The sequence below is a fragment of the Lonchura striata genome, chromosome 1, assembly GCF_046129695.1.
Source record: "Lonchura striata isolate bLonStr1 chromosome 1, bLonStr1.mat, whole genome shotgun sequence".
NCBI lineage: Eukaryota > Metazoa > Chordata > Aves > Passeriformes > Estrildidae > Lonchura > Lonchura striata.
Window position 1 is genome coordinate 125,165,112 of NC_134603.1, and position 22,331 is coordinate 125,187,442.

A 22,331-nucleotide genomic window follows, 5' to 3' on the forward strand; every position below is an offset into this window, starting at 1 on the left:
CAAATCAGTGTCTGTCAGAAATCTACAACATGAACTTTCATTCTTTGGTCAATATTTTCTCTGCCCTTTATGTGGTTCTTGAATATTTTGTTACTTATTTCTTGGTATTAAACTCATATTTCTTGGCAATCACCATTTCTTGGTGATTAAATCACATTATATCTTGGTGATTAAACTCACATTCTGCTTGAGAACTTTTTGAAGCACTGCTTTTGAAATTGTTGCCTGTATTTTGACTATTTGGACTAAAACCACAAAAAAATTACTTTCAACTCATCCTTGACTGCTGAACAGCTTGCTTAGCTTTGAGAAATTAAAGGTGTCCATTTTGAAATAACCGTGATGTTTTAAAAATACTTTTTATGAAAATATTCAGTTTGTTGCTATATCTATGCTTTGAATTACAGAATTAATAAGGAACCCTTAAAAGCACCATATTTTAGTCTTTTTATGGCTATTTTGAAATACTTAGTGTTTTATTATGTCTCTTGGGATTCTTGTCTGTGTAGTTTGTTCTGGTTGTTTTAGGAAGGCTTTTTGTGAAGCAAAATATTGATGAATTTCGACTCTCTTCATCTGAAAATCTGGAGAAGGCAGTTGCTATCCATCTCCTAGAAATAATCATAGGTATCTTCACCAAGCAAGTGGAAATGTCTTTTTTACCCAGGAGTCTGATTTAAAAGACCTGAGCCCTAATGTTCCACTCCTCTTGAGGCAGAGTACTAGCTTGCTTCCTTTTCCGTATGCTTAGTTGTATCTGACAAGATGAACATTCCTGAAAAGCATTTGGTCTTATCTTACACCTTAAGGCAATTCACTCCTTTATATCCATGATGAAGTAATTTAAGTTGGTTCATGGATGTGGCTGTAATCACTTGTTTTTCTCCCAGAAGAGATCACATTTACAGTTAAGCTTGAAACCAGTCTGGTAACATCCTCTCTTAGCTGAGAACAGTTTCTTTCTCAATTAGTAACTTGGCTTTCCATCTCCAGCTGCCTGGGGTCATAAGAATTTCACAGCAAGCTTCTCTAGGAAGCTGTAGATCAGCATGACTTTTGGGAACTTTTTCTCTGTTTTTTCTTAAGACATGAGCAATGCTTATGGCAAAACAGTGCCACGGTACTCACTGACTTCTTCCCTGCTGTTGGTGTTGCATAAAATTTTTAACTGGAACAATCAAGATGGTATTGTTCTTTAGTATATAGGTTGAAAAGGTAATAGGTGACCTGCTTAGATACTTATTTTATCTTTAACTAACTACTTTGTTTTCAAAACCAAGAGGAAATATGAAGCCTAATATAAAAGTAATTCCTATGTGAAGATGTACAGTGGACTCTTGGAAACTTGATGTGTTCAGACGGAGTCCTGCAGTTTCTTACTGAAGGAAAATGAAAAATATTGCTCAGAATAATTTTAAATGGTCTACATGGTGAGGTGTGTGGAATTATTGTGGCTGAACCTTGAGATCATGGACTGGATTGTTCTATCTTCAGCTTAGGGATGTGCAGTGGTAGTGCATGCAGTTGAAATTTTTTGCTTTCCTAGCTGTAGTTATCCAGGTTTTTTTAAATACAGTTCATACACTTTAATACACATCATACACTACAAATGCATCCTGAAATGTACTCCTGAAACTTAATTACAAATCTGATTTTAGAATTTAGAAGTTTGAATGTAGCCATTTTCTTTCCCTTTCTCCTATATATTGAGGAACATGTTTTCCACATTGATCCAGGAGCAATATTAAAAATTAAAGTATCAGTGGTTTATGTGGAGAGTGGAGGAGCTGTGCAGCTTTTCAGAAGGATCAGCTCTGTGTGCCCTTTTGATCCTTTTCACTTTTCCTTTACCTCTTCATATTTTATTTTAAGACAGGAATTTTAATAATTACTGTGTGAAGTTAGTCCTTCAGCCTTCTAACACATGGGTGTTAGGAGACACTGGAACTTCTCTCTGATTATCACTTCTGGATATATGAAATCAGCTGCTGAAATTTGGAAAAGAGAAAAGTAAAATCCAGTGTTGCCTTTATCCATTAGTCGTCTGTTAACTTAGAGGAGCAAGAAGTCTGCCAGCTACTGCTGTGGTGGTATCTTTCAGGAAAGCAGCTTCTCTAAAGCTTTGCATGCATACTTCTTTTAATTCCATAGAGTGATTTATCAGACTTGGACTTTTGCAAATGTTGTGATCTGCTGCTGTCAAGACATAAGAGGCTGCAGTCTTTCCAGAGCTGTAATATTTCCAGAACAAATTACTTGTTGAGTGCTTACTTGATGGCTAATAGTTTTTGGAACAGAATTATTGATCGTTCACAATTAGCAAATTGTGTATAATTAAAAAAAGGATGATGCTGTTTTAAACATGATGTTTCCTCTTAGTGTTTTTAATGTGGGTTATATATGCAAATGGATGTGCCCTTGGCTAAGTTATTTGAAGAGTTTTCATAAACAAACAAAATGCGCAGTGATAAAAAGCAAATAGATAATTTCTAGCTTGCAGCTTGGATTGTTATAGTATCCCTATCAGTCTCTATAATAAATAGTATTTAACACCTTAGGATGTTTTCTGTAGTACAGTGTAACCATTGATATCTTCTGTCTTTTTCAGGAGATAATTGACAAAGAGGGACATAACAAAGTGCTGAGTTTCACAATTCCATCTTTGTCCAAACCTTCTGTCTATCATGAAGTAAGTGATGCCTACGAAGTGAAATTCCTGATTGAGAAGGGCAGCATTACCATAATTGTGAGGGGTCTTGGCCAATCAAATATCTCCCAAGCCTGCAGGCATCTCACTGGCCAGAACCTGAAGAGCTGTGGAGTTCAAACAAATGAGAGCATCGATGGGGTCTAACAAATGCCCTGTATGCTGTGGGGGCCTGTTTATTAAGAGCAAAAGTGAAAAGTAGTTTTAACATGTTGTGTTCAGAGATTTCTGAATACTACTAACTGGTCTCTGAGGTCTTTTCAAAGTGGAATAGTCATAACTGCATAATACCCATGCAGCAACTATGTATTTTTTTTTTTATTTTCTGAAGCCATATGCCTTATTTGGTGTAAAATGAACAGATAACATCTGAACTGTCAGATAGCATTAAGCCTGTTGAAAATTCGTATTTATGTATGGTGATGCTTATTGTTGGCCATTTTCACTTGCATTATAGCAAGATTTGAGGTGGACGTGCTCTGAATGACCCTTTTTTCCTCCAGCCTTCCAGCATTGGCTCCATGGCTCTCACTGAAGGAGCTTTGTCGCAGCATGGTTTGTCCAGGGTTGTGTACAGTGGACCTCACCCTCAGAGGGAGATGCTGACAGCCCAGAACAGGTAAAATTGTATCATGGGATTTTGCTTGAGAGTCTCTAATGGATCTGAGCTTCTAATTTTTAGTATAGTTGCAGACTGAAGGACGATAGGTGTATGTTGTGTTTTGTCATGTGTCTTTTTTTTGTTTCTAAACATGTGTAAATGTAGATGGAGAAAGATCAGTAGGCCTTATTACTGCATGTAAGGGAAAAGCTTACGCAGTTGTTGATTAAATTGAAATATAATGCCAGATCTGCTCAAATAATTATTTAAAATTTCCCTGTAAATTTGTTTTTTTTGTAAAAAATAAAGTTGGTAATGGAATTCCAATGTTTCTTTCAAATTCCAGGTTTGAAGTGCTGAGTTTTCTTCTGCTCTGTTACAATGCTGCCTTAAGCTACATGCCTGCAATGTCTCTTCAGTCATTGTGTCAAATTTCTTCAAGGTAATTTCTGTAGGTTGTTTACTCTTGAAATGGCATTACCAGATTGAAGTGCAGTCAGTTTGGAGTTTTTTAAATAAAAATAAGCTTTGAGTTCCCAAAGGCCACTTTTAAACTTGACTTCTTCTGTATGTGTTTACAGCTGCATTATTTGCTTTTAAAGTGTCTCTTACATAACTTTGGGTTGAGATCTCAAAATGGGGAACAATAACCTGGTTTATACACAGGTTAAGCTTCTCCTTTAAGAGGAGAAGTCAAAGAGAACTGTTTGTTTTTAATAACAGTAGTTGTAGTTGTGTTAATTAAAGAAAACCAGAAGTGTCTTGTAGAAGTGCAGTATATTTTGTATTGCAAGTTTGCTAAATAAATTCGGATGCTGTGCAGGTTTAAACTTTCTTGTAATTATAGTAGGTGTTGAAACTAGACATACCTCCATTTTTATGGATACATTGAGCATTTCCAAAATCAGCTGTTGCTTCAAGAAACCAAAATAACAATGGCAACATGCCCCTCCTGACCTCAAAACAAAACAAAACCTACCTCAGCTTTAATTACAGTGTCTATTTTTTGATCAATATCTTTTTTCAAGGAAGATAAATGGGTAGTAAACATGTTTGTCTCTGGATTTTCAAAAGTGGACTTTATGTTAAGGGAAAAGTTAGAATGCTCTCCTTAACCCTGGAAACCTAAGAGACCAAGAAGATTGTGGAAAGGAGACTGATGTTGCTTATTCTGCTTGATTAGGTTTTGATTGTATTTGGAATAAATAATATTTAAAACATTCAAAAGAACCCCAAGCAAGCTACCAGTAGATGCAAGCAAGTCTTTCTGCTTTCAAAATGTTGAATGTCTGGATACTTAATTATTTAATTCTATACCATTTAACTTCTCTCATTGTTCTTTATTCCTGACTGGTTTTGTCATTCATGTTTCTCTGCTTACTGAAAATTTTACTGTGACAGTAATTCAGAATAGACAGCATGTTAGAATACAGGGAGTATGTGTCAGAAGCCCCGAATATCTTGCAGTGTCCTGTTTGGATGTTGTGAAATCACTATTCTGCTATTTGGATATTTATAATAACTCTTTTTATTGGTTTGAGCAATGGGGAATTTAGGGGGTTTTCTTTAAAACATACAATGAATGCTTTTTATTTCAGTAAATCTAATTAAATTTTTATATTTTCCTTAAATTACAAATATGGATTGTAAATGTGAAAATTACAGCAGGTAATATAGGTTGTGCTGGTCTCAAGTTGTAAATCCAGATTTTTTGCATCTGAGCAGCTACTAAGTCTCTCTTCATCAGAATGTTAACTTACTTGGATGTCATTCTTACATTTTTAGAAGAAGTAACAGAGGGCCTCTAAAAACTGGTCACTACTGGTGAAGTATTGAAAGTCTATAAAGTACAAAGGTGGTTCTACATTATTTACTAATGACAAATGCATGATTTCTTTAGAATTTGTGTCTGTGGATATCCTCGCCAGCAAGTGAGAAAGTACAAGGGAGTCAACTGTAGGATTCCAGTTTCATCTGAATTCATGGTGCAAATGCTAACAGGGATCTATTATGCCTTGTAAGTTGTTTTTTTTTTTTCTAATAGGCGGACAAAATAGAGAAATGCCAGCCTAATTTGTGTACTTGTTCAGACATACTGCCTTGGAGGCATTTAATTTTCTATGGGCAGATGTGTGTAGCAATAAGGGGTCCTTGGGATTAGACAGTTCTCCAAGTAGCTGGATGAAGTTACCTGTGTCATACTGGGGAAAGATTGGCAGAGCAGCATGTGGTAGGTGTAACTGCTGATGGGAAGAAAATATTGTAAAAACCCTTTTCCAGCCATTGTCTGCTATCCACATTTCTACATAGTTAGTTTTGACATCAGTCTAGTTAAGGAAATGAGGTTATATTTTTTCTCTGAAATGCTGATGTCATCTACCTTTTGAAAGTCATGTTAATGTATGAAGCTTACTCAGTAACTGAAAAAATTGGAGACTAGTAATACATAAATACTCAAAAGATGGAGTAATATCAAAAAATCCTGATTGTATTCAGAATATTTTGTGACTAGCTGATTAACAGCTAATTATGTAATTTTTTAATTGCTTGGGGTGGCCAATGAAAATAAAACTTTGTCTCCATAGATGCTATTTCAGTGTTCTCTAATTAGCAGGCTTACTGCTAACAAACACAGTTAATTCCAATTCTTTAAACTGAACTCTCAAGAAACACCAGAGCTGTGAAGGTTAGGTGAACAAGAAGGTTCATCTGTTGACATAGATGCTTATTATTACATATAATTTTACCTTTGCAGTTATAATGGAGAATGGGATCTGGCTCGTAAAGCTATGGATGACGTTTTATATAGAGCACAGCTTGAGCTGTATCCAGAACCTCTGCTGGTAGGTATTTTATTAATTTTTAGCCTGGGAAATCCTTGCTGTAGGCATGCATGATATAAGATGCTACTAGGAATCTAAAGCTGTGTGTGTGAGAGTGTGCAAACACTACACAGGGCTTTTCACTGTACTTAGTTATGATTTCACGTTTCCCTTTTGACCAAGCTGTTTTCAACAGAACACTTGTAAGTCTTCAGAATTAAGCTAATGGTGCAGCAGAAGGAATAGCCACGTCTTGAAAGTGGAAACTTTGTTTTAAGAAAGTGGCAAGTATAAATTCTGAGAGCTAATTGAAACCAGCATTCTTTACAGGCCATGCAAAAATGTGGCATGCTTTTTGACTATAAATTGGAATTATACACATATTTTTCTTGAAATAGGAAGAATCCCTGACAGAATTCTTCTAAAATTTTTACCTTTGTGATAAGAACTTAACTGCATATCTTCTGTTGTAGGTCGCTAATGCAATAAAAGCTTCACTGCCTCAGGTTGCCATGAACTCTACTAAAGAAGGTGCAAGATGCATTCAGGTTGAAATTACACCTACTTCATCCAGAATATCAAGAAATGCTGTGACTAGCATGTCTATAAGAGGGCATAGATGGAAAAGGCATGGTAAGGAACACATTTTGTGATGAATTCTTAGTTTTTTCCTGTTTTTAAAATAATATTGAGAATTTTATTATTTCACATATTTACTACTTATAGGCAAGCAGCAATTTGGAGGTTATTATTTTCTTGACTGGTGAGTGAGAATTCAACACAATTCAGATGAAGTATATTCTTTATTTCCTTAACCATGATTAAAAAATAAAACAGAGCACACACAAACCCTTTTTGCTAAAGCAAGGTGTACACAATTAGTGCTCTCTCAGAAAATGATGTTTCTGCTTTCTTTTGAAAACTAGTTTCTAGTACCTGAAGCAAAATAATTATTTAAGAGCTTTACCACAGAACCTCATTTGTCTTAAAGTACTTAAATAAAAATTGGATTTAAGGATAGAGGGGTAAACTACTATGTTTTGGTGTTATAGTTTAAGCCCACAGAACAAGTAAGCCCCATACAGGTGCTTACACACTCCCTACAGTGGGATGGTGGAGAGAACTGGAAGAGTAAAAGGAGAAATCTTATTGAAATAAAGCCAGTTCATGAGATACAGCAAAAGCTGTGCCTGCAAGCAATGCAAAACAGGGAATTCATTCACCGTTTCCCATGGGCAGGCAGGAGTTCAGCCATGCCCAGGAAAGCAGAGCTCCATCACACCTAACAGTTACATGGGAGGACAAACACCAAATATCCCCCCCTGTTCCTCCTTCTTTCCCCAGCTTTGTGTACTGAGTATGATGTTACATGGTCTGGGATACCCCTTGGGTCAGCTGGGGCAGCTGTCCCCACTGTGTCCCCTCCCCGCTTTTTGTGCACCCCCAGCCTGCTCACTGGTGGGGTGGGGTGAGGAGTAGAAAAGGCCTTGACTCTGTGCAAGTGCTGCTCAGCAATAACAAAAATACCCCTGTATCAACAAAGTATCAACACCATTTCCACACCAAATCCAAAACGCAGCCCCATACCAGCTACTGTGAAGAAAATTGTCTCTGTTCCAGCCAAAGCCTGTATATTTGGGCAAACTAGTTTAAGGGCTTCCACAAAGCAGAGCACAAATCTGGGCTCAAAAGTCTGAAAAAGTGCTGAATGTACTGCAGAAGTAGCAGTACCAGCAAGAGATTCTGTGAGTCTAAATATTGTATTCCTTCACCTTTGCCATCTTCAGATGAGGGAAGAGCCAGTGGACCAGGGGTCAGAATTGGCAGTTATTCTGTCGGGATTATAATCCTGGTAACGGGCTAAGAGCATGAGTGTAGATAAGAGTGCTTTTCTAATAGGTTCACTGAAGATTTTGTAGTACCATTAAAATTTCTGTATGATATTACAAAGTGAGCTTTTGTTGTATATGTACAGTTAGAAAAATTTTGCTAAGTTACTTGTCATAAATTGACCAAGAGGTAATTTAGGTAAGTGTTGAGAAACAATTGGTGGTAGAACACATTTGTAGTACTAGTACCAATAGTAAGCTGCTAGAGGAGGTGAAGGACAGAGAAGAAAGGTAAAGCAACCAAATTTCATTTCAGTTGATTAAAAACTACTTAAAACCATCAGACAAACCTGAGGAGCAAAACATTGTTGTCTTTAGTGAGATGGAGTAGCAGGTCATTACTGACATCTCAAGGCTGCTAGGAACCATTTTATTTTCCTTTCTTCAGCCTTAAAGTAAATAAGCATGGATTATTGACCAGATTCAAGAAAATGGTATGATGTCTTAGCTTTTAAATGGACAAATGCCCTCTGAAGCTTAGCAATTTTGTTAGCTATTATTTTTGAGTGGTTTTGATATTTGTTTAGATGAGATTATAGAGGGTAACACCGATCAAGTGCTAGCTCATCCAGAGAAACTGAAAGTGTATTAAAAGAAACATTCCCTTTGTGTTTACAGGAGAAAATACAGGAGACCAAAATGGTACGAAATGAGTATTGAATACATCCTTATAAGAATGCAAAATTTTCAGCAAATACAGAAATAGAGAAATTTCTACAGTTACTGCCTCCTTGCAGGGAGTGTGGCTTGGTGAAGTTCAGGGACGAAAGTGTGTGGCAGGTGTGCCCTGCAGCAGGTAACAGTAAGGTGAAAGGGAAATTAAAATACCAATTGAACTCAGAAGTGCAATGGAATGCTGTGTTTTATGAGAGTCTTACAAAGCAGGACAAGTCGAGAGAAGCAGCAAGAATCTAGTTAGTGTAGTCCAAGCAAGGAGTGAGTCGTCAGTGTTCAGAGAAGACTGAAAGATTAAGGACTTGTTCAAAACAGCTCATGCCAACATTTTGTTGGGGTTTCTATTAAAAAGTTGGATTTGTCTCACCATACAGGATTTAATGAAAAGGAAGAAAATCACTTGGTATAAGGTGGGTTGGAGTGGAATACATGGCAGGTTGTGGGAGTAATTGTAATTTGAAGGCTATGCAAAGATTAGGCTGATTAAGAGTCCAAAGTTGAATCTGTGGTATCTATCTAAAAGTGACTGCCACTTGAGTTCTTTTAAATGGTAAATATTCCATGCATAAATCACTTCAGCTAATCTCCTCAAAATTCTCATAAAATCTTAAGAAACCTTTTGTTTGTGACTTGGACAGCCTTTTTAAAGTCAGAGTGGATTGTCTCCCATTTTCAAAATTCTTACTAAACTAATTCAGTGCCACACAATTCCTCAGGAAATAAACATATGAAATACATCTTCATGATTGGCATGCAGAAAGAATAGCAAGGCTTGTGCTTACATGTGCTTGTTCAAATTAAAATGAATACTGGAATTGATAGAAATTAGATGACAAACCTCTTACATCTTGACCATTTTTCTCTCTCTCTCCCTCTCATAGTGTAAGAGGAAAAACGTATTTGGGGGATTATTTTTATTTTCATTATAATAAAAATTAGTGTAAATGGATTCAGAAGTCAGAGGAGACAGCTGAGAGGTACTCAATGTTGTATATTATGTGGACTAGGAGAACTGATGAAGCAAACCATCTCTTGGGGAAGCAAGGACAGCAATTTTCAATCACTATTTATGTGTTTAAAATAAAATAGAACAGCTCCAGTGAATCACATTTCCAGCTGAGAAGCATGGGCTTTATTTTCTTTATATTTTAAAAAATTAATTTTACTATAAAAGTTTTCAGCCATTAGATCTTGCTAACCTTTACTAGAACTCTAGATTGAAGTCAGTTTTGGATAAAGGTTGACTTAACATTAAATCTTCTTGTGATACTTAACCCTGTAATTTGTTCATTAGGAGCAGTTACTTAGGACTTTTAAAATTCAATTAGTAAGTGAATTTGGACTTCACAGATAGGTACTTTAGAGGTACTAAATGTGAGAGGTGGTTTGCAAAATAGATTCATCTAATCACAAACGGATTTTGTTTATGGAGTGAGCTGATACTGGTCACTACTTAGCAACAAATTATTTAGTGCTGTTGGATTGGATTGCCTATAAATTATCACACCTGAAGGGGAGCATTAGCTCTTGTTTGTAGAGAAATCCTCTGATGTAACAGAGTGAGAAAAGCTGACCAGATGTTGGTGCGATACGTAATACAAGAACAAAGACATGAACTAGCAAAGAAGGACAACAAGTTACTTTTTTTTCACTGCAGAAATTGACTTTCATGTAGTATACAAGGTTTAGAAATACTAGTCTTTGAATTCTCTCTGTGGAGAGAATTTTCTTACTTTTTTTTAAACGGTATTAATTCCTGAAATAATTGTAACTTGCAAGATTCTGAAGTTAATGCTAGTCTTAGGTTATAAGCTTGGTGCTTTTATGACTAATTAAATATGCTAACACAGTTGTGCAGGACACGCAGCTTGAGCTTGTGGGGGTTAAAATTGAATTACATTCTGAATGGGCAGTTGCCTGTGCAGTCTGAGGTAAGTTATCTGGGCAACTGTAATAAGGTTGACTATAATTTTGAATTAAGTTTTAGCAATTAGTAAACATGAAATGCATTTATCAAAGTTGGTTGTACTACTCAAGGCATTCAGAAATGTGACACCAAATACATTTTCCTTCAACTGCTCTGGGTAGATCTATGTTGACAAACTAACTGACATCATGACATCATTATTAATTTTTATCTCCACACTGTTCAGCAGTGTCTTTGTGTTTTGTTTTGGTGGTTTTTTTTTTGTGTGTTTTTTTTTTTTTTTTTTTGTTTTGTTTTGTTTTGTTTTTTTTTTTTTTTTTTTTTTTTTGTTGCATTACTTTGTGCACTGGGCATTAATAGCTCTCTAAGAAAGGCTAGACCTCCAGAGCTGTCCATCTTGAAAGCAGTATTATCTTCACCACAGGCACTATGAAGCTGAAGGTTTGGGTGTCTTTAAAAGCTGTAAAATAAGGAGGGTACACTGCTATGGAGGGTGTGTATTGTGTACTCTTAGCCCCAAGACTGTAGCTGCTGTAGTAGACAGTGTTAATGTGAGTTTAGGTACCCCATATCCCATTCTTTCCATTAGTTTCTTCCTGTACTCAGTTAAATTCAGAGAAAGGACCTAATTATAATGAGTAAAACTGTTAACTTTTTGGGTTTTTTTCCCCTCAGTTTATTGTAGTAATGGTTACTCAGCTGTGGGAATGCAGCAATATTGGGTGAAGTGCTGATATCACAGCTGGATGTTACATTTAGAAATGCATACCACCAAATACCCATAACTAGGTAATGCTTTTATAAAGAATCTTTTACCAAAAAAAAAGAAGATATTCTGTTTTTCTGATTTCTGCTGTATACATTGAGTCTTCTTTCTTTGGAGTTGGATAATCAGTGCATTTCTGACAGTTAAGCTCTGTTCTATCCTTTCCTCCCTCTGGGGCATCAGGAAGGAGTTTCAAAAATTGCCATTGGAGAGTCAGAAGTTCCTCACTGGTGAATTTAGGGCATTGAGGCCATTCAAAGCATTGGTCTTCTCACTAACCTTTCTGCCTCTGTGTTTTTAGGAAAAAAAAGGCTATATTTGATGATGCTTTCCTTATAATATTGTTTATTTATTTTTATTACAATTCCAGTTCATGGTGCTCTTTGCCACCTTTACTACTGGAAATAGAAGACTTTTGCAGAAAGTGCTCTTAAAAGTCAATGGTTCTCAAATGGTTATTTTGGGTTTCATCCCAAATATCAGGAATTTAGTGAGGAATACCATCAGTTATTAATGCCATTTCCTTTGGGTGGTGCAACTTGTTAAATAGATACTTTGATTGGTCATTGATTAGTTAGAAAGTCTTATTATTAGAATTTTCAGGTAAAATAAGGGATAGCTCTTACACCAGGGGACACTGATGTCCATTCCTGCCCGAATAACCTTCTGGCTCAGTTGTGGTCAGTGCAAACAGCACAAATGGTAGTGAAAAGCCCAGTGCAGGAGCCACCTGACCTAGAAGTGCACTGCACAAGTGAGGAGAGAGGAGGAAGAGGGAATCCCCTTGAATTAAAGAGAGCATTAGAGCTGCCACTGTGAAAAATCATCCCATTGTAAATTCCTCTGGTTTTGGGCTTCATACTGTCAGTTCAATGTGCTGCCAGCTTCTGTCATGTGCAGTAGCAGACTGGCAGTATCGTCTGGGTGCTCCTTATTTAATCATTTGGTCTGAAAGAGCTGCATTATGAATAAAAGAGGGACTCACTTGAGCTTTATTCTGAGCTATGCTTTTAATACATTTTTAGTCTTGTCAAGTTTCTGTGCCACAGTGCTCTTCTCATGTAGTTTTTCTGGTGTATCCAGAAATACCTTTCCAGTTGAAAACAGTTTTTTTAAATGAAGGAAGAAAATGGATATCAAAGTGTTCTTGAGTTGACTTTGTTGTTTCATTCTTAGTTTTCAAGCTGACCAAGGTGCATCATCATGACATGTGTAGATTTTCTAGTCTTGAATGATAATATATGAAGTTTCTATGCCATTTAATTGTAAAAGTAACTTTCATTCTAGCATGGTGATATGGAGAATATAGTCATAAAAGGGAATTATGAGTTGTTCTTTAGTTTCTGATAATCTGTTTCATGACCCTCAGAAATTTCAGTTTTGAAAGATCAAGCATGAGCCTTTCCAGTATATGATGCAGGCCTGTAATTGGAAGATTGAAGACTGCCATTTTAGAAATAAAGCAAAATTCCATACTTGCTAATGTTGCTAATTAACAAGAGGTTAATATGTGTACATCTGCTTTAATTTATAATGCTTAAGTCATCTGTATCTATTGGCTTTTGTTTATGTTTTGTTTATGTTTTGTTTCAGACATATTTTGTTTTTTGTTTGTTTTTTTTTTTTTTTTCTTATCCATCTTTAATTCTAGAACAACCAGAGAATGGTAATGATGCTACTGAATTGGGCAACTTTATCATACCTGAGATTAGTGTCACAAATGTGGCTGGAGAGAGGACCGGGAATGGGGAAAAGAGCAGAGCTCTAGCAGAGAATGATGTTCAGCATTTACAGGGAGTACAGGAAACAGCTTCAGATCCTAGAACTGACAGCAAAGGCATGCCAGAAATCAGGAGGCAAAAATCTGTAAGAAAAATGATGGAGGATGGAATAAACTCATCTGGCAGAGTGCAGTTTTAGCAGAGCACTTGTAGCTGCACTGTAAGGTACCGCTGTTGATTGAAAGGGTCACTGCTGCATGTTTCAAGAATTAAAGTATGCAGTTAATATATTTGCATGTGTAATAACACAGTTGCATGTATTGCACACAGCTTTGTCTGTGCCACAGACAATGACGACATACTTAAAAGTAGATGTATTTAATCTGGAGAAAATACACCGAGACTCAACATACCTTTGAGTTTATTAAGCATATTTATGTGAGTTTACAAAATCCAGTGATCAATGGTATGAAAAATCCATTACAATGGATGTTAAAAGTATCTTGCTATGTTACTCAGATTTCCCAAATTCTACCTTTCATGGTGTACCTCATGTTGTGCTTAAGTTTCCAACTCTTACCACCAGACCTGTGATGCAGAAAGTGACCTTTCAGTCCTGAAGCATTCTTGGGTTGCTAAACATGCAGGTGCCATAGGGTGTCCTGAGGCATTGATCACATACTTCTGTAATTAACAAGCTTTGCCAAATCCTGTAGTGGATCACTTGCTCAAAATAAGATTTACACTTTTTTTTTGTTCTGTATGGTACTTTCTAATCTCTAAGTTTCTAATTTTCTGCATGAATTAACAAAACTGTATTTTTTCTTTTCCTTCAAAATCGCAACAAAATGAGATTGGGGGCATGCTTTTTGATATTTTTGATGTAGTTAATGCAGCATTACTTGCTGTAATTCTATGTCCTAATGAACCTTAATTCCAAAATATCATGGAATAGGTAAGCATTGTCTTCTGTTCTCTGTTCTACTGCTTTATGGCTTCATGCTTATAAATACCAAATTTAACAATATGTAAAAGCAATGAATGTGAGACAGTCAATTGCTAATTTTTTATTTCTGTTTATACCATGCAGATAATTCTGACTTAGCAATTGAAGAAGAACTGATAGAAGTATCTGAAACCGATGAAGGGTTTTACTCTAGGGCTACTTCTGGTACAAGTCAGTCTGCCCTATCTAACAGCAGCACCATGAGCAGCAAGAACCTCTTAGGGAAGAGCCAACGAAGGTCTGGAGGAAGCAAACCTGGAGGAAAAGAAAAAGAAGGGGAAACCTGCAGAGAGCATTTATCACGGAAACAAACTCAGAGAGCCATGAGTGAGAATCTAGAGCTTGTCTCTCTGAAGAGACTGACACTGACAACCAGCCAGTCCCTGCCCAAGCCTGGCAGCCATAGCCTGGCCAGAACGACCACTACTGTGTTTAGTAAATCCTTTGAACAGGTCAGTGGTGTCCCAGTTCCAAATAATCGTGGTGGTGCCTCTGGTACAGAGGCAAACAGGTTTTCAGCTTGCAGTCTTCAGGAGGAAAAATTGATATATGGAACAGAAAGAACAGATCTTCCTATTTTAAGCAAACAACCTAATCAGCAGCGACCTCCTAGTATTAGCATAACTTTGTCAACAGATTGATATTAAATTGGCCAGTATAAAAAATAATTTACTGAGATTTTATCCTGATATTGGTACATTAAGCTCTTAATACGCCATACGTTACTTCCTTAAGTCTCAAATAAATTCTTACTTGGCTCATGTTTGACAGTAATAGTGAATAGACAACAGTTTTAATTATTTTGAGTCAACTTCTGATACTTTTACAGCTTCATGAAAAGTTTATACCTTCACCAGCTGAACAAGCATCAATTGGTTGGTTGTCACTGGCCAAGGTGTGTGGCTTCTTACACATGTACACTGTGGGAACAAATGGAGTGTCTCTCCCAGATTCCAGTTTTTGTCTTCCACTTGGCATAGGCAAAACTGCAAGTACTTAAGGTTTCTAAGGAGGAGTCTTGCAGTATTGTCATGCAATTTTGGAAGAGCATTGTAAAAACATACACTGTCTTACATGTGAGCTGTGCTTACATGTAAATTTAAACTAGAGGCATCACTTCAGTGTTTGGTGTTCTGGTGGCTTTTGTATTGTAGTTAGTACACGTAGCAATGTTCATGCTTCTTTATGCCTGTATAAGTCCAATTTTAGATGCATTTTGGTTTATCTGTATGTCTTCAAAACTGGGCCTGAAGTAATACAGCAGCAGAGCTTGTGGCTGGGAATTATTATCAATTGCTGTAGTAGTCACTTAAGAAGTAAAAATTATGTGACAGACTCTTCCTTTAGGATTCTTAAATATCAGTTCCAAAACTACTCACTGAAAAGTCAGTCATCAGTATTTTTATTGTCTGTAGGGAATAGATGTGCTTGTGTACCAATGTTATGTAGAAATATGAGCCCTTGCACTGACTCAAGCAAATCAGGAGTGTGAATGTGCTTAACAGGAATTTCATGCGTGAGACTAAGAGAATACTACCAAAGGATGTGTACTTTCAGTAATTTGCAAGCACAAAGGGGAACTATAATATAAATATAAGTAGCACTGTAATTCCTAAGGTTTTCTTATATCTATTATTTTTCTAGTTCAAAATTCTAAACCAGCAACCTGTTCAAGGTTTTACCTAACCTTTAGCCTTCAGTGAATTTGACAAAAACTTTTATAATGTTAAGATTTTAATTAAAAATGGACATTAAAACTTCTTAAGCAGAAATCTGAAGAAGCAGTTGCTGACAAAGCCACTCCAGTAGCAGTTTATTAGCTGATGAACACACAATATATTATGAGTGGAGAAGTAGGATGAAGATCTAAGGCATAGTTGCTCCCAACTGTCCAGATTTCTGCAGCTGTTAATCCATTATTGTCAAGAACATTGTAAAAAAACAAACACTAAAATTCTGGTAGACTTTCTCATTTGCTTGGAGGCAAGTTCAGATACTTTTGACTTAAGCTGAAGCACAAGTAACTTTTAAACAGCTAATATTATTCAGGTTTATGGCAATTAATAAGCTGGTTAACTAATGAAAAGAGTAATTAAGTTGTATAATTGTAGTAATAAGACCACAGACTGGATGTGTACATTCCTGAAAATGCACCAAAGTATGCAGAATAACCCCGTGTGTCTGTAGGTGTTCATATTTACCCAAGAGCCTGAATTTAAAGGAGTATGCCACAATTTCTCATTCTTCATTTCGTTGTGTGACACCATTGTCTTGTAGTAATGCAGTACCTCACCTTTTTACAGTGAAGTATTTTCCTAATTTTACATGAAAACTTATATTCCTAATGGATAAACTACACATTTGCCATGTTTATTTTTTAATACTGACCAGTGAGAAAGACTGGTTCTTTGAGGTTGTTTTTGTAAATACTTTCTACAGCAGAAAAGTTGGCCTCCTTTTTATAGGCGTTTCTGCAATACACGTTAGTCAGGACATTTGTTTCACATTGACTAATGCATCTGGCTGCTGGACATGCATAACCACGAGCAGCAGCAGGGTGTTAGGCAGATAATAGTTGGCATTGGTTGTCTCTCCACACAGTAGAGCTCTTCCTTCCCTTGAAATTTGATCTAGATGTTGCAAAGAAATAACCTGCAAAGCTTACAGCAGTTTCCTAATCCACTTTTGCAGTGTAGGATCTAAAGAACACATTAGAAAAAATTAGCAGTAATTTAAATTGACATAAAATAGATAAATAAAACTGCAGTAGACAAATATTTGTTGTTATGGTATTAGTTGTGAGGTAGTGTTGAGGGGCTAGAATTTTTGAGAATTCTGCTGGTTTTGCTTTGTTTAATTTAATTCATAATTGTTTGTTACCTCCATGATAGACACTCTTTCAAGGTGGGTGTTGCTATAAAAGATATTTATTATACTGGGAAGATTTAGCTCTAAATAATTAGGATTTCAAATTAGGATCTAAAATGCCATAAAGTGTAGATATGTAACATAAAGTTTTCAGTACTCTTGGCTACAAGCCAAATGGTGTTAAAATGAAGTTTGTTTATCCTTTTTTTACCCAGCTGGTCTGGCTTGAACCCAAGACATAGGCTCATAGTCGTACAACTGAAATAACATAAATCTTCATACTTTTTTGAGAAAATGATGAAAGGTTCTTGGTACTAAAGACTGTTCTGTCCATACATATGTGGTGTCATATAAACATGTTTGTATTGGTCTCTGGAGTAACTTACCCAGTGATGAGTGTGTTTTTGTGAGCTGACATTCATACTGATCGAGTCTAAAGAATTTCTTTCCTGAGTACCAAAACTTTGAGTTGTGCTTCTTTCTTCTCTTAAAAAATGAAAAGTTAAAAAAAAACCCAAAAAAACACAAACCCAAAACCAAAAGGCACAAGGGGGAGTGAGGGCAGAATTATTTGTTGACCAAATATCCATGGTGCAGGATTAGGAGAGGGGTGGGAAGAGTGATGAGGGAAGTAGGGCAGGAAGCAGACATTTCTAAAATTGTCAAACTCTGGGGGTTTGAGCATTATCCAATCACTTCAGACCATCAGATGGAAAATCTTTGTTAAAGAAGTAGATGTCTTCTAACAGTGTAAAGGAAACGCATTAAGACAACACATATTACAGTGTGCTCAGGAGTGATGAATACCTTCCAAACATACACAGCTGCACCATTCTGCAGGGAAAATGTTATGTAGGAGTGAATCATCTCACATTGTAATAAGAGAAGTTGTTCCAATGCTGACGTTTATAACTGACCCTACTGTTCCAAATCATAGGGCATTGTTTCCAAGGATGGCTTTGAACAGCAACACTTGCAAAACTCATTGAAGCTGAGAAGAATTATTTTTGTTGTGAGAATATGTAACATTTGTGCAAAAAATGTATGGCCTCTAACCACTTGCTGTAGAGCTGCAGTGACATTTCTGAGTGGATTTAAATGTCTTGAATTGCCTTGATTACCTAACAAATTTGAAAGGTACAGAAATAGAGCTATTTTAGCCACACTTCTCTCTAAGGAGGTTTCCTATGAGAAATTCTAGAAATTTCTAATATAATTGTCCAGTACCTTTGTTGGTGTTTGAGGCTGTATATAGATGTAAAATATATTACATTTTGTATTTGTATAATTCTACTTCTAAGACTAGATGTGCACATTTGATATTCCCTGAAGTCTGTGGAATATCTGCATCAGTCTATGGATGTATGTCTTTCACATCAAAACCTGAATTTAAGCAACTAACACTCTTTCTTCAGCTCATTATGTGACACTGTTTGAGAAACACAGTTTTTCACCTTTTTTGCAGTAAAGTGTTCTCTTGATTGTACATAAAAACTTACATTCCTAATGTATAGGCTAAAAGATTGTCTTTTTAGTGTTTAATAATTTTGGCAGTAAAATAAATTTGTGTTTTTGAAATTGTATGCTTTTGTAAATACTTTGTACAGCAGAAATTTTTGCCACTTTACAGACTTTATTGAAATACACATTACATAGCTACATATTTGTTCAGTTTTCATTCACATCCAGAAGCCATAGTAAGGTTGACTGCATTACTTAAAATATGCTGAATACGTATTTTATACAACATAGGGTCTGCAAATGCAGCCCTGTCAGGGGGGACACCATGGCTGAGAAACGCTGATGGGTGAAGGGCAAGTTCTAGCAGTTGAGTTCCAAACTGGCAGAAGCAGATGTCAGTAGAGCAGCACTACTTGGGCAGATTGGTAATTCTGGTGGTGTGAATATTAACAGTAGTTTGATACACATTCATTATCTGCACTGTGTCCAGGGTAGCTCTGGGATTGCTCTTGCTGGGAACAGCAGAAGCAAAGGTGGCAGTTGGTACCTTGGCCTTTTCTGTCAGCAGCTCCTCTGCCCCACTCAGCTGCAGTGCCTTTTCTTCCCCTAATCTTCCTGTTGCTGATGATGTCTCTGCTGAATCTTTTTTCCCCTTGCCCTTCACCTTCCTTGCCATATGCCACTTAATTTGGGGGTTGTCTTGTGGGGGTTATCTACCTGTGCATGCTTGGATGGTGCTTCTCCCTGGGTCACCTGCTCTTGCTTCCACCTCTTGTATGCTGCTTTTTCCTAGTCAGGAGCTCCTGCTTCATGCTTCCATGCCTTCTGCCACCTCTGCTTGCTTTTCTGTGTGTAGCCATAGACCATTCTTAAACCTGGAAGAGGTGGTTCTTGAACATCCTCCAGCTCTCCTGGGCCTTTCTCTCTAGGATGGTTTCCCATGGCCATCTGCAGAGAAACTCCTGTGCAAGGCAAGCTCTGTTCTGTAGCTCCAGGGTTTTTTTCTTTTGCCATTACAAATGTAGTCTCTGGTGCAATACTATAGAGAAACCTGGTTGAATGAAAGAGCTGTAGTAGAGGGCAGCAGTGGGAGATCTCACTGCATAGTTTCCTAATTTTTGGATGTCAGCGTTTAACCTGCGTCTTGAAAGGACAAAACTCAATTTCCCATCATAAATGGGTAAGAAGGGAAATCTGATTCCAAGCATTGGAGTAGGTAAAAGTTTTCCTTTGCAAAAGGTACAAATTAATTTGATGCTGTGATTGTCCTGTAAGTGTGTAGGATTTGGATTTCAGTTAGTGAGTGAAAGGCAGTGTTTAAAATGGGCTCTTACATTGTTTCAGGATCGAATAGCTATTGATTAGTGGAAGACAACATGGATTTCAAGAACTTTTCCCAAAATACCCAAAATATGGTACTCCAAAATACTGCCTGTATTTGAAGGATGAGAATATAGCTGAGAGCTTGCTGGGCAATTTATGGGGAAAGGGGTTTTTGAAGGCATTACAGGCAATTAGTAACAAGTTACAGAAATAACATTTGTTCCTACAGACTTCACAGCTGGTTGCCTGCACTGAGCTTGTAATAGTTGTTTTTCATATTTTATGTTAATCTGGCTCTGTATTAAAGATGACTTCAGTATGGGGGTTTTCTCCCAGCCCACAGCTGCCAGATAATAAATACACCTGCTAATTCAGGGTAGTGGGAAGAATGTCACTGTGAAACTCCAGAAGCCTTTGTGAAACAAGCCTTCACATCGCACGGTGCTCGCTTCGTTAGCTTGATTCCTAAAATAAGGTTGTGTTTAGTCATCTGTTACTCTACATGTGCAGGGACAATACAGAAATGTAATGGTGCAGAAGGACTTGTGGAAGTCAGTCTGAGTCACACAGCACTTCTGACAAGCTGCCTGCTTGTTGTTCTCATCAGTAGTGCTGACTAATACTGGCAGTCCCCCACAAAGACTTGCTTGGTCTGGAGTATGATGGTAGCTTTTGTGCTGCGAGAGGGCACGTTTCAGGGGGGATAAGAAATGTCATTTCTGCTTCCACAATGCACAACAAAGTAAATGAAGGTGTGTCACGTATTGGTGTGAGAAGTCCTTGGTGTGGATATAATTTATGCAATACAAATAGTCAACCAGAATAATGAATGTTCAGTACTTTCTCTGGTAAGATACTTTCTTCATGCATGAATTTATGGAATCACAAAATGGTTTGGGTTGGAAAAGACCTTAAAGATGATCTGTTTTCAGTTCCCTTGCCATGGGCAGGGATGCCACTCACTAGACCAGGTTGCTCAGAGCCCCATCTAACCTGGCCTTGAACGCTTCCAGGGATGAGGCATCTGCAGCTTCTCTGGGCAGCCTGTTCCAGTGCCTCACCACTCACACATAAAGAATTTTTTCCTAATATCTAATGTAAATTCACTCTCAGTTTGAATCCATTACCTCTTGTCATGTCACTAAATTCACTTGTACATGATCTTTGATTTCACTGAATCGCTGAATCATTTAAAAATTACATATAAAATGTGTGTGTGTGTGTGTGTTTATTTTACACATTGTTTTCAGCTATCAAGATGCAGAGATTGTAATACTGCCATGCAGACTGCCAGAGCTGGCAAAACATTGGACCCGCACTGGTGTCAGTGACTTAGGATACCACGTAAAGTAGATGTAGCTATGCAGTGAAAGGTTGTATTGTCACCTGTATATTTTCCTTGTGGTTTTAATTGCTAGCAGTAAATTGATTGGAGTATAAATTGTAAAGGCTCTTGAGGTTATTCCTTAAAGATATTTTTTTAAAAAAAACCACCATACTCCTATTTTTTCATTTTGCTTTTTTAGTTGGTAAAATGCATTGTGTTTTCGTTAATGTTAACAACCTGCAGTTCAGACTTCAGGAATAATTGGGAGGGAATCAGGACAGTATTATATATGATAACATTTTGTGAACCAACTGTCATACCAAATGTCATCTTTCAGCAGACTGTCGTACCCCTCAAATGTTGGTGTGTAAGAAATATGCTATAATAAATCAGTAGAACTACTTTCAGAAGGTAATATCATTGATATGTCATTTACTTGTTAGTTCATTAGGATTCATATTCCTCATTTCAGCCATTAGAAAATACCAATCCAATACTCTTTAACAAAAGGACTGATTTCATCTCTCTCTCTTTATTGACTGGTGAAAGATAAAGGCACTGTCAAACTGATTCAGGACATCCTGAGTTAGGAAGACCTTTTCTGACACCCACGAGGTGTATATCCCATGTCTTTCTCCCTTCTCACCCTGAACAACTGGTTTAGCATTGCTGCCTTCCTACTGATTCTGACTGAATCGAATCCCTACATTCCCTTTTCCTGCTGAATTAAGCCAAAAGAAGCTTTAGCACAGCATCAGTGGCTTCAGCAGAGCTCTGAATGTCAGCAGCTGTCCCCTTTGCTTAAGACCTTACAAGCAGGCAGATGTCTAGGAAGAATAGATATGGTTTAGTGGTTCTCTGGCCAGGCTGTAAAGATCAGCCTGAAATAATGTGGACAGGTGCTGGGATTTAGGATTCAAACAGCATCTGTTCAGATTATATGACTAATCATGAAGTTGTTGCATTTTCAGCCATTTTCAAATGTCTAAAGTAGGGGAGGAAAGAAATAGAGCACAAATCTCTCTCTCATTCTCATTTCTGCTGTTATTGCTTTATGATCCCACTTAGAAGTATGCAATACCTTTACCAGCTTTTGAATTTTCATGTGGAATAGCAGCAAGGCTGTTAAAGCTTCCTTATAAGTGGATGGTACATGTTCAGCTCTAGCTGAGTCCTTTGACAAATCTTAATTCTTAACTATATGGTTTGGGAAAGATCCCCTTGACTGTCTTGCATAC

At 37.1% G+C, this 22,331-nt stretch overlaps 1 protein-coding gene across 3 annotated transcripts in view; it reads left to right on the plus strand.

Moving 5' to 3' along the window:
• HYCC1 (hyccin PI4KA lipid kinase complex subunit 1) overlaps positions 1 to 18,565 on the plus strand; it is a 43,005-nt gene extending 24,440 nt beyond the window's left edge. For 2 of the 3 annotated variants that reach the window (XM_021538258.3, XM_021538257.3), the window contains exons 5-11: positions 2,609 to 2,689; positions 3,211 to 3,326; positions 3,655 to 3,750; positions 5,209 to 5,325; positions 6,064 to 6,151; positions 6,604 to 6,763; positions 14,199 to 18,565. In XM_021538258.3, coding sequence (XP_021393933.1) covers positions 2,609 to 2,689; positions 3,211 to 3,326; positions 3,655 to 3,750; positions 5,209 to 5,325; positions 6,064 to 6,151; positions 6,604 to 6,763; positions 14,199 to 14,755 — 1,215 coding nt within the window. In that variant the 3' untranslated portion in view covers positions 14,756 to 18,565. Of the gene's footprint in view, positions 1 to 2,608; positions 2,690 to 3,210; positions 3,327 to 3,654; positions 3,751 to 5,208; positions 5,326 to 6,063; positions 6,152 to 6,603; positions 6,764 to 13,038; positions 13,334 to 14,198 lie in introns of all 3 variants that reach the window. The other variant, XM_021538259.2, reaches the window with a different exon arrangement.
• The last annotated feature ends 3,766 nt before the right edge of the window (positions 18,566 to 22,331 follow it).